This window comes from Vitis vinifera, chromosome 11 (assembly GCF_030704535.1).
Source record: "Vitis vinifera cultivar Pinot Noir 40024 chromosome 11, ASM3070453v1".
In the NCBI taxonomy this organism is placed as follows: Eukaryota; Viridiplantae; Streptophyta; class Magnoliopsida; order Vitales; family Vitaceae; genus Vitis; species Vitis vinifera.
In genome coordinates, this window is record NC_081815.1 from 20,019,046 (window position 1) to 20,035,000 (window position 15,955).

General features: G+C 38.7%; 1 protein-coding gene across 2 annotated transcripts in view; it reads right to left on the reverse strand.

The window, feature by feature from the left end:
- LOC100263299 (uncharacterized) overlaps positions 1 to 15,955 on the reverse strand; it is a 34,849-nt gene that overhangs the window by 17,738 nt on the left and 1,156 nt on the right. Inside the window, exons 2-6 of one of the 2 annotated variants that reach the window (XM_003633148.4) lie at positions 15,420 to 15,531; positions 15,128 to 15,189; positions 14,867 to 14,989; positions 13,783 to 13,903; positions 933 to 1,058 (exon numbers count right to left, since the gene is read on the reverse strand). In XM_003633148.4, the coding sequence (XP_003633196.1) occupies positions 933 to 1,058; positions 13,783 to 13,903; positions 14,867 to 14,989; positions 15,128 to 15,150 (393 nt within the window). In that variant the 5' untranslated portion in view covers positions 15,151 to 15,189; positions 15,420 to 15,531. The remainder of the gene's footprint in view (positions 1 to 932; positions 1,059 to 13,782; positions 13,904 to 14,866; positions 14,990 to 15,127; positions 15,190 to 15,419; positions 15,532 to 15,955) is intronic. The other variant, XM_059740524.1, reaches the window with a different exon arrangement.

Consider the following 15,955-nt stretch of genomic DNA (forward strand, 5'->3'; position numbering starts at 1 on the left):
TGTCACACTACATGTGTTTTGGACATTACTTACGGAGGCTACTAGAGATCTTTTGAAAGCAAAGAAATGTCTAATCAAGCACTAAAACACGCATTTTTTTGTAACCTTTTGTTACAGGTTAGATTATACATGGATAGGGGTCTCTAACCTTGTTAGATTTTATAGATTTTATGAAGGGGCCTTTGTTTTTGTTAAGGAGAATGATATATATTATGAATCCAAATTCTACAAGCTTAAGTTTTTAGGAAAATTAGTTGTCCAACAGCTTCATGTCGTAGGAGATCATGTGTTCAAAACTCACCACATAACATTTATTTTCCCAATTTATTCAGCCTACATGTAACCCCAAAAGAAGTTGATTGTGATTGTTTGCCTATGAGCTTGTGTCTCCCTCCACATGCAGATATGGGTCCACTTGTGAGGAAGGGTGTTAAAGAAAATGAGATGCATTGTGGACCCAAATCCTACAGTTTCTAGCAAAAGTGCACCAAAGTACATATCATGCTCTTTAGGACTCCAAAATGCATTGTGTTTTGCAATTTGGAGTCCTAAAGAGCATGATATGTACTTTGGTGCACTTTTGCTAGTTGTTATTATATTTATTTTATTTGTGTTTTATAGGGCCAACATTTGGCCAACAAATCAACCTGATGGGTAAGTTAAACAGGAACCATAGTACGACTGTTCTATCGCCTTCTATGTCTCACCGAATCATTAAACATACAGCTACCAAATTTAATAATTACATATTTCAAGGAAAGTACATATTTGACAGATAACCCACTATGACATAATAAATATTCACTATTCATGTAATATAGAAGATATAAGGACAAAAGTGATACATTGAGAATCATTGAGTTCAAAATATTTGAATACAAACTAATAAGTGGATAAAATTATAAAATAGATACCATAAGTCTAGAAAGAACCTGCGCATAATCTAAGCAACAGTAAGAGTGAGTATGCAGCTTTATCTTTTCATCTCCCTCCTTAGTCTGTTGTCCATCACCTGTGGCAGCTATTGCAGCACTATATATTTTTGCACCCTTAGCTGTCTGTGACAAAACAAAACATCAAATATGCCTATAAGGGCTAGAAACATCAGAAATTTACTAACAAGAGGAAAACTTAGTAATGCATGTACAGTATCAAAATAAAAGCAGAATTCCAACATGAGAATCAATCATAAACCAAAGTAGAAGTTACAAATAAAAATGGAAACATATGGAAAAAGGAAACTTAGAGCAACAAATCATGAAGCTGATAGTTTGGGTAAGAGAGGGGTCTCATCTGCCATGGAGTTTGTGGGAGATCATATCTTTGCTGCTTTCTTTCCTTTGTCCCTTTTTCAACTAATAACAATTCCTCATCATTCTTTTGACATTTTATTGCATCTATAATATTATTTTAGTTTCTTATAGGGAAAAAAAAGTTTAAAAGCAGAGGAACTTGTAGTAAGAAGGAGAGAGAACCTTCCGAAATCCAAAATAAAGCTGGCATAACCATCTATAAGTAAAAGTGGAGGCTCCAAAAAAAAAAGGTTGTTGAAAACTTTAGCAAGTGAGTTTGTTAGAAGAAATTTCTTGGAGACAAAAGTCAAGAAAATTATCGTTAAAGGAGAGTGATAGAAACACGAATTTTTTCAATAAAATGACAAATGCATAGAAAGGAAGGAACTTCATAAGTAGCATAAGGTGAATGGGGTCAAGCTCTCAAAATATTCTAAAATAAAAGAGCAACAAATGCTTTTAGAATCTTCTATCAAAAACAATAGAAGGGAGACTTAATATCATTGAGAGAGGCAAGATGTTTGGAGAGATTTAAGAAGAGGACTTTGAGGCCTTGACAAGGTTGTGTGAAAAAAAAAAAAAGGTTGTGTGGGAATAAGGATCTTAGTCCAAATGACTTCTCCATGGCTTTTTGACAGTTCAATTAGGACTTTGTGAAGACCGTAGTGATGGGTCTCTTTAGGGAATTACGTGAGAATGGTGTTTTGAGAGAAGCTTCAAAGCAATGTTCTTGCTCTTAGTCCCTAAGAAAGGAGTAGAAAATGATTTAACGGACTTCAAACTTATTAGGTAGGTGGGCAGTTTGTATAAACTATTAAACTCCTAGCAAAAGTTTTTGCTAATAGAATAAAGAACATTGAAATAGTGGTATCCAACACTCAGAATGTCGTGTGGGGGGTAAACAAATATTGAATGCGATTCTTATTGCAAGTGAGGCATTAGATTCAAGATTGAAGAGCACAAGAGGAAATGTGTTTTTGCAAACTAGATATAGAGAAGGCATATGACCATACAATTGGGAATTCCTCTTAGTAGTTTTTAGAAAGCTGGGTTTGGGGCATAAATGGATGGTTTGATTCAATTTTTTTTTTATAGGTAAAGAAAAATCATATATAAAGTAAAGAGGAGACACCAAAAGCAATGCCCTCAAAGTATATAGTAAAAGCCTAAAGGCTAAACTCAGAGGGGGTGGGAAAGAAGCAAAAAACGTCATCTGCCCTTACTTAGAGTAACCAATCAATGAAGCTAACAAGAGAAATAGGGCTCATATCTACAGACACCCTAGACCAAGACTACAGATTACAAATAAAAGAATTTTTCAATATTTGGATTGATAAATCCTTATTGTCAAGCTAACATGTTTCTTTCCTTTCACACTATCCAAAATATACAAATGGATGGTTTGATTCAATGGTGTATCTCAACAACAAGATTCTTTGTATTGTTAAATGGAACTCTCAATTGGTTTTTTCAAAGTTTAGGAAGTTTAAGGCAAGGAGAGCATCTTCCTCTCTTTTTGTTCCTTTTGGAGCTAGAAATCCTTAGTAACGTTCAAAAGAGGGAGATGTTGCCTTCATTTCCTGTGATGCATGTGAAGAGCAAATGAAGTGGTTTGGTGAATTTGCCAATTGTATATATGAACAAAAAGAAATGTGGTTTTGGCCTAAGAGATTTAGCTTATTTTAAACAAGGTATTGCTCAGGAAGTGGTGTTGGAAATACTACCAAATAAACAAACTTTGATCAAAAGAACAGATGAATAAGATTTCTCCTCTATACCACGTAAAACCATACAAGGGAAATGTGATTTTACTCCCCTTTTAGATCAATCCATATACAAAGGAGGTTGAAGCTTTACTTCGAAGTTTTGCTATTTTAGCCCTTTATTTACATATCAAATTCTAGTAAAGCTTGATAACATGGAGAGGAATGCCCTTGAAACCTAAAGTTGTTAAGGCCCAAAAAGAGGAAAGGAAATAACTTAAGTCCCATATCAACTTTGTACTTCTCTACTCATTCTTAAAAAATCTTACATTTCTTACCTGCCATACCATCCAAATTAAAATGAGGCATGCAATTTACCAATGAGTTTTGCCTTTATTTGTACCTCCTAAACCCTTAAAGGAGATTGTTATCATATCACTTATGCTCCTAAGAGGAACCCAATCAAGCTTGACTAGCTTGAATAATCTATGTCAAAGCATCAAAGTCATTAGACGACACAAAAAGAGATGATCAATCAATTTACTACTCCTCATACACATAGTACAACAATTAAGACTAAGTGATTTACGAGGACTTGTCAACTATAGTAAGCCAATGTTGATCTTCTTGTTGGCCACTAGCCATGAAAAGATCTTAGATGGGATTTAGACTGCCATATGAATTTTGTTGGAGATAAATTAACAAGTGTTAGTAGATTGGATAAGGCTAAAAGGAGGTATTTTACTATAAATATGACTAAACAAAATAATAACCAAGCTTTCTTATTCGTGACAAGCTAAATCAAGTGCACACGAGATATAGAGGACATGAATCTTTCCAAGTCTTCTATCTCCACATTGGTGAGGTTATGGTGGATGATAAGGTTTTGAGAAAAAGGAAAGGAGGTACCAAGAATAGATGAATCGAACAATCACAACTTTGAAATGATTTGGAAATTGAGAGTCTAGAGGTTGACCCTTTCACTACAAGTCTTCCTAAAAGCAAATCTTTTACCCATCCCCCACTAAATGACAAGAATGACCTAAGAAATTCTGGAAAACCTATGTAATGACCTTCCAAGTGCACCAATGTGACCACCTAACTAGAATATTCGCATCCCAACTATTAGGATGAGTCCCATGGATACTCAATATTACCTTAAGCCAAAAGCATCACTTTTCCTAGGATACCTCCAAAGTCATTTCCCTAAGAGAGCCTTATTGCTTAAAGAAATCTTTGGGCTTGCACATAAAGTCCCAATAATTAGATGATCTCTCTTTCCCTCCCTAATTTCTAACCATAGAAAATCCCTTTACATTTTCTCAATCTTTGTCGCCATTATGAATATAATCTTGTGTAGAGAAAGGAAGAAAAAAGGAATGTGAGGCAAGCAATACTAAATTAGGTTTGGTTTTTTTTGGATACTGAATTAGGTTTATTCATCCACTTAAAGACAAAAAGGCCTTTTTATCATCCATTCAATCTTTGTGATACTTTGTCTACCATTGTATCCTTAAAAACACTAGCCTTTAGGTTCCTCCCTAGAGGAAGACCCAACTACATTAAGGGTCATTGAGAAACTTTATATTTGAGCATTGATGCTAGTCTCAAAATCTAATCCTAACTCATATTGATAATAGATAAAGTGCTCTTGTTTACATTGATCTTAAGTCTTGAAATGCGTTGAAAGACTATCAAGATAAGTCTAAAGTTTTGCAATTCTTCCATGTTGACTCTTAAAAAGAAAATGATGTCATTTGCAAATTGTAAGTGAGACAACTTTGCTTTACTCCTTATTAGGAAACCTTCCAAGAGCCCTCTTGCCCCTACAATCAACATCATCCTACTTAAGACATCAACTGCTATGGTAAATAGAAATGGGAAAAGAGGATCTCCTTGCTGGCACTACCATTCACCATGACTTCGTAATTTGTTGAGGATAAACAAGCCCTCATCCAAGACCTCCATCTAAAACTAAACCCCTTCCTTTCTAGTGCTTGATCTAGAAAACCCCACTCCATATGACCATAGACCTTTCCAAAATCAATCTTGAAAACTACTCCATCCTCCTCCTAATCATCTTTTCTCATCCATCATTTCATTGTCTATCAGTACTAAATCTAAATTTACCTCCCCTCAACAAAAGCTCCTTGAGATAGATGAATGATTTCCTAAAAGATTCCTTGGATATGACCTAATAAGACTTTAACTATGATCCTAAACAAATTTGTAATCAAGCTCATTGGTTTAAAGTCTAAAATTTTGTTAGTGTAAATCCTCTTTGACACAAGAACTATAAAGTTAGCATTGGGACTTTGGTTTATTACCTTGTTATTGTGAAACTCAATGAACACTCTTTGTAAATTCTCTTTAACCACATCTCAACACTTCTAAAACACAACTATGGAGAAATCATTTTGACTTAAAGTCTTTTCCTTATGTAGCTAAGAGACTACTTTTTGGACTACTTCTTTAACGAGGGACAATCTAACCAATTAGCTTTCTCCACCAAAACAGGAAATCAATCTACTCCTTCTAACCTCCAAGAGTCTCTCAGGGGTCTAGATGCAACTTTACAATAAATTACACTATCTCCTTCAATATGCTTTCAAGATTATCTAGAGTTGCCCCTTCTTCATTCACCAATGATTTGGTGAACTTCCTATTTCTCCTTCTATTTGTCACCCTATAGAAGTACTTAAAATAACAAAGTATTGGAAGGCAGGGGGGTTGATCCCATGAGGTAAGGGTAGGAGACAAAGTTTAGATATGGAAAGCAACAAGGAGAGGGTAGGGTGATTTTAAAAGTACTTATTTTGAGAACGGAAATGGAAGGATAGTGAAGTTTACGAGGAATCCCAATTTTCTAATTAAGTGAAGAAATCAAAACTGAGAAGATTATGAGGCATCCCAATTTCCATCAATGCTTTGGCATTAACCTATTCGCTAACCACTATCCATTAGAAGGCTCCTATTTTACACCTAGATATAAGCTTTTGGATAAGCCCGGATTGGACTTTAGGCCTGGGATAGAGGAGATAAAAGGAGTTAGGGCTCATTCCCATCCTGAGGTCGCGGAGATGGAAGTTAGGGCTACAGAGGATTCGTCGCGCGCTCAAGTTAGTGAGGATGCGGGGGTCGCCTGATACCACGGAGGGGATTGGAGGGTTTTAGAAGCTTTCTCGGTGAATGCTAGAGCGTTGTTGACCGACAAAGCGTTGATAGCCGAGGCATCCAGGTACGAGTCCTTTCCCACTATCTTTGGGGGCGATCAGGACATCTTCTCTTCTTCTACTTCTTATGGGTGTGATCGGGCTCTGGTGGTGGGAGTTGTTTATGGATCGGAAGACACTGTTGAAGGCGTTGGTTTTCAGGCTCCGTTGTGCGCTGTGTTGACTGATGGTAGTCCGTGGGTGATGGACACAGAGGGGGAAAAGTCTATGGGTAATAAGCTGGAGGCTGTTGAGGAACTGCAGGAAAGGGAGGTTCCTGGCAGTAGTTGGATGAAAGAAGCTTGGTAAAGTTCAGTAAGTCTTTGGGGTTCACGACAGAAGGTGTTGAAGGGGAAGGAGAAATCCTAAAATTGCTTCGAAGATTGAAAACCAAAAGAGATCAATGTAAGAAAAAGGGAACTCTAGGAATGACTAGGTTTGATCGGGAAGTAAAAAAGTTAGAATGTTCGATTAATTACGATGGAGAGAGTAGAAAGAAAGGTTCGGACAGAAGAGGAGGGGATAGAGCTTTGTGTTTTAAATGAAGATTAAGAATTTATCTTGGAATGTTCGAGGGGTAAATGACAGAAATAAGAGGAAATTAATTAAAGCCTTAATTAATTCCCAAAAAGTGGATTTGGTTTGCCTGCAGGAGACTAAAATGACAGAGATGTCTTTAGGGGTGGTGCAAAGCCTAGGAGTGGGGAGATTTCTGGAGTGGGGAGCATTGAATGCTAGGGGTGCAGCTGGAGGGGTGGTAGTTTTCTGGGATAACAGAGTGTTGGAGCTAATGGGGATGGAGGTGGATCTTTTCTCCATTTCCTGTCGGTTCAAGAATTGTGAAGATGGTTTCAGATGGATTTTTTCAGGAGTGTATGGTCCTACTATGAAAAGATATAGAGAATTTTTTTGGGAAGAGTTAGGGGTCATCCGCAGGCTTTGGAATGACCCTTGGTGTATTGGAGGAGATTTCAATATGATCAGATTTCTTAATGAGTGTAGAAGAGGAAGGAGGGTGTCTTCTTCAATGAGAAGATTCTTGGAGGTGGTCGATGACCTGGACTTGAGGGATCTCCCTCTTCAAGGGGGTCCGTTTACCTGGAGTGGAGGGTTGAACAGCCAAACCATGTCAAGACTAGATCGGTTCTTGGTGTCGGAGGACTGAGAGGGCCATTTTAATGGGGTGGTGTAAAGTACTCTTCCTAGGCCAGTGTCGGATCACTTTCCAATCCTATTGGATGGGGGAGGGGTGGGGATTTTGAGAAATGGGCTCTTATGGAGGAGATTTCTTCGAGACAAAAATCAAGAGAAGTGTGGTTGAGGGAGGGTGACAAAAATACAGGCTTCTTTCATAAGATGACCAATTCTCACAGAAGGAGAAATTGTTTGTCTAAAATTAAAATAAATGGAACCTGGTTAACAAAAGAGCAAGAAATTAAGGGGGGGAGGGGGGGGGGGGGGGGGAGGGAGGGTTGGTGTATTCAAGAATCTTCTGACAGATCCTGGTGATTGGCACCCATCTATGGAAGGTTTGGACTTCAATAGGATTGATGTTGAGGAAGCAGCTAGATTGGAGGAGGTTTTTACAGAGGAAGAGGTTTTCTCCGCCCTCTCAGATCTGAACGGGGACAAGGCTCCTGGTCCAGACTGTTTCTCTCTTAGCTTTTGGCAGTTTAGCTGGGATTTTGTGAAAGAAGAGGTTATGGGCTTTTTGAAAGAGTTCCACGAGCATGGCAGATTTGTAAAGAGTCTGAATTCAACTTTTCTGGTTCTAATCCCAAAAAAAGCGGACGCGGAGGACCTTAGAGATTTCAGACCGATTAGTTTGGTGGGAGGATTGTATAAACTATTGGCAAAAGTGTTAGCTAATAGGCTTAAGAAGGTAGTGGGAAAGGTGGTGTCTTCAGCTCAAAATGCTTTTGTTGAAGGAAGACAAATTCTTGATGCTGCCCTAACTGCCAATGAGGCAATAGACTCGTTGCTGAAGCGAAATGAGAGTGGGGTGTTGTGCAAGCTGGATATAGAGAAGCCATATGATCACTTGAACTGGAATTTTTTGTTGTTTGTATTGCAAAGTATGGGTTTTGGGGAGAAGTGGACTGGTGCATTTCCACAACATTTTCTGTCTTGATCAATGGCACTCCGGCGGGTTTCTTCAACAGTTCAAGGGGGCTGTGTTAGGGGGATCCACTTTCTCCCTACCTTTTTGTGATCGGGATGGAGGCTCTTAGTAGGCTCATCCTTAGAGCAGTGAGGGAGGGGGGTTTCTTTCAGACTGCAAGATACAAGGAAGAAGTGGAGACGGTTGGTTGACTAGAGAAGTTAAGGAGGGTTTTGGAGTAGGCTTTTGGAAGGAAATAAGGAAGGAAGGCGCTCTTTTGCAAAACAAAGTTGTTTTCTCTATGGGGAATGGTACAAGTGTGAAATTTTGGAAAGATAATTGGTGTGGGAACTTCGCCCTCTGTAATTCCTTTCCCTCTTTGTATGCTTTTGCGTCTTATAAAGAGGCTTGGTTAGTGGAGTTGTGGGATCATTCGGGAGGAAAAGGGGTTTGGAGCCCTAAGTTCTCTAGGCCCTTTAATGATTGGGAGGTGGAGGAGGTGGAGGAGGTGGAGAGATTACTTTTGTTAATTCGGGGAAGGAGGCTTAATCCACTTTTGGAAGATAGAATGCTGTGGAAAGAGACTAAGGATGAGATTTTCTCAGTTAAATCTCTTTACAGTGCTCTAGCTTCAAGAAGAGTTGTTCAATTCCCTAATAGTATTATTTTGAATCCTTGTGTGCCTACCAAAGTGAGTTTTTTTGCTTAGGAAGCATCATGGGGTAAGGTGCTAACTTTGGATCAACTTAAAAAGAGGGGCCGGTCTCTAGCTAATAGATGCTTCCTTTGCTATGCGGAAGAAGAGACAATTGATCATATTCTTATTCAGTGCTCCAAGGTAAGAGGTTTATGGGAGTTATTGTTTGCTCTTTTTGGCGTTACTTGGGTCCTTTCTTTTTCGGTTAGAGATACCCTTTTTGGATGGTGTGGCTTTAACATAGGCAAGAAGCGTAGAAAGGTGTGGAAGGTAGCCCCTTTGTGTATTTTTTGGGCGGTTTGAAAGGAAAGAAATAGGATTGCTTTTGATAATGAAGAGCTTTCGATTCATAGGTTGAAAAATTCTTTCGTATGTAATATTTGGTTGTGGACTAAGTCGATTGTAAATGAAGGTCCTCTTCCTTTACTCAGTTTTGTTTATTGGCTAAGTGCTAGTTGAGGGTTGGTTTTGTATCCCCTCTTCTTTTTTGTGCCTTTTCACGCCTCTTGTATACCCCCTGTATGTTTTTGGGTTAGCCTCAAGGTGCCCTTTTCTAATATATTTCTTTTCTGTGTGTTTGCCTATCAAAAAAAAAAAAAAAAGCTTTTGGATAAAATTAGTTTGGCAAAGACAACCATAGAATAACTTGAATAGAAGGTGGAAAAAACAACTTTAAGGAAAAGAAATTTGAAGATGTTAATGCTCAATGTCTCTCATTAGGAAAAGAAAATATTCTTTATAGGAAGCAGAAAAACATATGCAAGATGCAAAGAAAGCAGTAAAAAGGAGTAATATATTAACCCATTTTGTGTTGGATATATATTTTTTTTTTTACAAGTAAATCATAATTGTATTAAAACAGAGGCGAAAAGCCACAAAGCATACAGGGGGTATACAAGGCAACTAACACCTCTCAAGCTAAAAAAAAGGCATCAGAACCTCACCACCCCTTAATTGGAAGCTAACCACTCCAAGAAGCCTATAAGGGATAGAGACTCCTCTCCAATATACAATCTAGCCCAGCTCCATAAATTACAAACAAAAAAATTCTCAAGTTTCTGAATATCTAACACCCCCCCCCAAAAAAAGCTAATCTATTCCTCTCCTTCCAAACCGTCCAAAAAATACACAACAGTATGGATTTCCATATCTTTTTCCTTTTCTTCCCTACAAAAGAGCCCTCCAGCTAGTTAAGACCTCCTTTACAGTTTTTGGAAAGACCCACTGCACACCTGATAACCCAAGGACAATATTCCATAGGACTCTAACCACTATACAGTGTATAAGAATATGATTTATAGTTTCTTCTTCACACAAAAAACAACAATTAGGGAGTTGCCATCCTCTTTTCTGAAGCCTGTCAAGAGTAAGCACCCTCCCCCACGTAGCCTCCCAAGCAAAGAATGCAACCTTGGTTGAAACTTTATCCACCTAAATACAACTTAATGGAAAAGCAGTGTCATTGGGCTTGGCCAACAAGCTATACGCTTCTTTGATCCTAAACTGTCTGTTTCTTCCTTCCTTCCAAAAAACTGAGTCTTCCTCCAAAGAGGGTCTGTGACCCCTCAAAACAAGAGCAAGTCCCCTACCATATCCAACATGTTATCCCAACACCAATTAGTTTCCTTCAATTCCAAACCCCTACTCCAAACGCCCCATTAGCCTTCTTTGTCCTCCAACCATGACCTTCTTGCCCATATTTCACCATTATCACTTGTTTCCAAAGATTGTCTTTATCAAAAGCAAACCTCCAAATCCATTTACCAAGCAAGGCTTTGTTCAAGAGCGCTAGCTTCCTTAAGCCTAGCCCACCCTTATTCTTGTCCGCACAAACCACTTCCCAATTAACTAGATGAGCTTTCCTTTCCAAGTTTCCCCCTCCCCAAAAAAAATCTCTATGCACTTTTTCTAACCTTCTAGCAACGGTCTTAGGCATCCGGAAGAGAGACATTTGATAGATTGGCATGCTAGCCAAAGTGCTCTTTATGAGAGTGATTCTCCCACCTTTGGAAATATATTGTCATTTCCACAGCGCAAGTCTCCTCCTCATTCTCTCTTCCACCCCATCCCACACAGAATGAGCCTTGTTAGGAGCCCCTAAAGGCAGACCCAGATACTGAGAAGGCAAAGAGCCCACCCTACACCCTAACTCCGTTGCCAACTCATCAATCTCCTCCACCCCACCAACTGGGATGATTTCACTTTTGGCCAAATTAATCCTTAGACCTGAAGCAGCTTCAAACCAGAATAAAATCCAGCTTAAGTGAGTTAAGTGTTCTTTATTAGCCTCACAGAATACAACTATGTCATCAGCAAAGAATAAATAGGAAATGTTGAGGGTGGGCCTTCTACCACCTCGAATACCACACCCTAAAAGGAAACCCCCAGCAACAGCCCTCCTAAGCTTCAAACCAGAATAAAATCCAGTTTAAGTGAGTTAGGTGTTCTTTATTAGCCTCACAGAATACAACTGTGTCATCAGCAAAGAATAAATGGGAAATGTTCAGGGTGGGCCTTCTACCACCCCGAATACTACACCCTGAAAGGAAACCCCCAACAACAGCCCTCCTAATAAGAGCATCTAGCACTTCCATTCCCAATACAAAAAGGTAAGGAGATAGGGGATCTCTTTGGCGAAACCCCTTAGTACTTGGGAAAAAGCCAACTGGCACCCCATTAATCAGGACTGAGAACTTGGCTGAAGATAAACAACTCCACATCCAACCTAACCACTGTGATCCAAATCCAATTTTTTGTAAGGCCTTCAACAAAAACTGCCAGTTAATGCTGTCATATGCTTTCTCAATATCCAATTTGCATATGAGCCCCTTCTCTTTTCTTTTCTGCCACGAGTCTATCACTTCATTTGCAATTAATGAAGCATCAAGAATTTGTCTTCCCAACACAAAGGCATTCTGGGTTGGGGATACCACTTTACCTAACACTCTCTTGAGTCTGTTAGCTAACAATTTAGCGAGTAGTTTATACAACCCCCCCAAAAGGCTAATGGGTCTAAAATCCCCAAGATCCTCAGCCCCACCTTTCTTAGAAATCAGAACCAGGAAAGTATTATTGAGACTCTTCAGAAAAGAGATATGCTCATGGAACTCCTTAAACATTTGCAGAATCTCCTCTTGAACGAAATCCCAACAGCTTTGCCAAAATGCCATAGTAAAGCCATCCGGCCCAGGAGCTTTGTCCCCATTCATCTCCATCAAAGCCGAATGAACCTCAGTCTAAAAAAAAAGGATCTCCAGATTCTCTGCTTCTTACTGGTTGATTTGTTCTAATTGTAGCCTCCCAATATCCGCCTTCCAACCCAAATCTTCAGAAAGCATCTGCTGGTAGGCATTAGCAACCCCTTCCCTCACTTCCTGCTCCTCTGAAAGCCACACCCCATTAATTTTAATTCTGTCCAGAGAGTTATTTCTACAATGGGCGTTTATCATACGATGGAAAAAACTCATATTTTTATCCCCTTCCCTTTGCCATATCTCCCTTGAGAGTTGTCTCCAATGGGTTTCTTCCATGAGTACCCATTTTTTATAACTTTCCTTTGCTTCCTTTTTTAATTCTGTTTCCTCCAATGACAGACTTCTCTCACTTTCCATCCGGTCCTAGAATTCCACCTGCTGTAGAGCTGAAACTTTATTGCACTCCAGACTCCCAAAAACCTCTCTATTCCAAACTTTTAGTTTCTGTTTGATCCCCTTCATCTTTGCAGCCAATCTAAAGCTAACAGTGCCTCTAACCTCAATCCCCCTCCACCAACTTCGGATAAGATCTATAAAGCCCTCAACCTTAAGCCACATGTTTTCGAACCTAAAAGGAGAGGGACCTCTTCTTAGCCCGCCACCCTCTAGAAGGACAGGGAAGTGATCGGAGATAGGCCGAGGCAGTCTGCTTTGGAGCACGCCACTGAAATGATCTAACCAACTAGGAGACACAAGAAACCTATCCAATCTAGCCCAGGATTGATTGTTAAGACCCCCGCTCCAAGTAAACACTTCCCCTTGCAGTGGAAGATCCACCAGTCCTAACTTGTCGATAATTTGAGCAAACCTCCACATCGTTGAGGTTATTCTCCCTTGTCTGCTTCTTTTTCTTTGGAAGAGGGTAATATTAAAATCACCCCCTAAGCACCAAGGATTTTCCCAAATTCCTCTAATGGCCCCAAACTCTTCCCACAAGCATTCCCTTTCCTCTTTGGTGAAAGGACCATAAACTCCCGTGAACACCCAGACAACCCCATCTTCCACATTCCTGAATCTGCAGGATAGAGAGAATTGGCCCTCTCCCAATCCAATATTTCCAACAGTTTTAACTTTGTGTTGGATATAACAAGCTTAGGCCTATTGGTTTTAATTTTGTTTTCCTAGTTTTTTTCCTTTTGCTCTATTGATGAAGGAATTTTTGTCCCTTTCTTGCACTTTTCTCACCCTTCAAAAAAATATGCCTTTCATCATGAGGGAGATAGATAGAATAGGTACAGTGGTAGATTGAATTGCCTAGTATACTATTTTGTCCCTTTCTTAAAAAGTCAAGTGGATGTGGTTAATTTTCGGTGTATGGGATAGACTAGAATGTAGCCCACTTTAAATAGATAACATAGATACCATGCCATTTGATATAGCTTTTCATGACAATTGATATCCTCATGATAAGTTTTGCAAAAAATATGGTAAGAAAGAAAAAGGTAAACAAGATAACTATGAAAAAGTGGTAGCAATAAGTAACAAGTACATGAGTGAATAACATTAACCACAAAAGTACTGACCTCTCTCCTATGATCCCGGGTAACTAATTTTTCTTCTTCAAAAAATCGTAGAGTCCGACGAAGCTGCTTTGAGTGAAGCTTTAAGTCCTTTGCCAAATCTTCTTCTCTAACCCATTGTCGTCTAGGATAGAAGAAAACAAAAGTCATAACAAACCATAACCTGTAAAAAAGCCAATTCTGCCACTCAAGCAAGTGGAAAAAGCATCATATTTTTTTGATAGGCAAACAAGAAATATATTAGAAGCGCCAAAAGAACTAGTGCACAAGGGTACACGGGATGCATACAACATGCACATAGAGGCAAAACAAAAAAAGGGAAAATAAAAACTACTTCCTCCCTCAACAAAAACCCAACAAATCAACAAAATCAATTAAAGGCATAGTGGAAAAAGCATCATATTGGAGCACATGGACTTTGGATTCTGATAATTCTTGCTAGAATCACATCCTGACTAGTAATCATCTTACATACAGATTTACAACCATGATATTATATATTCGACTTACTCGAGTGGCTAGGTGTTTAGGTAGCCATACTGGAGGTTTCAGGTTTGATTCCAAGTAACAATAAACAAACGAATAAAATTTTACCCATCAAAGAAAGGGGGCTCTTCAATAATGTTCTGATCAGGATGGCCATGAGAAACAAAGATCTGATTCATAATTACGTAGCACATGTTAGCAACAAACCCAAGTCTTCACTATTTAATTCCCACAAAACTGTCCAGCTCATCGATCATTTATCATTTAAAGCATTTGTATATTACCGCATTATTCCTATCAAAAAAAAAAAAATATTACCGCATTATTGCAAGGTTTGGAATTGAGATCTTTAACACATTTAAGCTTATTTTGTTATTGCTTTGCTGCTTGCAGGTTCCAAACTCCAAAAGATATCACAAACCTCCATATTTTTATTAGTGGGATAAAATATTCCAATCCCAGATCTAACCTGGTAGTGAACCAAACATAGAACAGAATATTATTTTTTTTGATAAATTGCATAGAACAGAATATTATATCCCAATCCAGGCCCATGTCCTGCTAACAAAATGCAGAAATCAAATTAGTAAAATAGTAAAACCTTGTGAGAGCATCAAGCACCACTACAGCAATGCCCCGGTTATCACTCCTCCCAGTCTTGGGCTGGTTGTCTCCTTTGGTTGTTATATCGTCATAAAATGCTCTAGCTGCAAGCTTCACCAACCTGTGAAAAATTCATCGAAAAGGCAAAACAAAGAAGAAACAAGAAAAACAATTAAATCAACATTCTTGCTTTGGAGAATCAAAGTCATATTAGAATAACAAGTTGATCTGACAAATTTGGCTCAAAGGGAAATTATACCTATTGAATGGTTCAACGCTCATGTTTGTTCATCAATTTGTACAGCACGATCGGGATTTTTCCTGAGATAGTACAAAGCAAAAGATTTTTTTTTTAATCAATATAATATGATTTGACATCATTCACTAATTATAGAGTAGCAATTCATCCCTTTAGTATTTTCTACCTCCACACCAGTATCATGATCAAGCAGTAATGCAATTCTAATTTTATTAGTGCGCCCTGGAGCGTTCCAACAACACATGGAAGCGTTCCCAAAAAAAAGAAAACAAAAAGAAAAGGCTAGACTCACAAAAAGCGTATGCCTCTAGAGTCCAAGCGTATCTAAGGCGCGCTTCCAGTGCGCCTTCAACTCGCCGGAGCTTGAGGGGAAAGCCTCAGAGCTGCTTTTGTTGCTGAGATGACTAGACAAAAACAAATGATGTCTTTAAACCCAAAAAATCCCGTGGACACTAAAAATCAAAGGAGAGAGAGAGGAAATAAAAACTACTTCCTCTGGACTCCCCTTAATATGATACAACTTGATTGAATAGCAGTGTGTACTCCATAAGGAGTGGTCTTTTTAGAGTGTTTGCTTGTTTTTCAGTGTATTTTTCTATAGTTTAGCTTTCTTTGGCGGGAGGATTCCTCATCCTTCTTTTGTACTTATTTTTATCTATCAATAAATCTTTGTGTCGTTTCCAATCAAAAAAAAAAAAAAAATCATCTACAAACAACTTAGACTTGGACCATAGAAAACAAATAAACACCCTTTTCAGTTTTTGAATAGAAAAAACCTCATAATTGAAAGTAATGCTATTCCTGGCCTTCCACACCGTCCAAAACAAG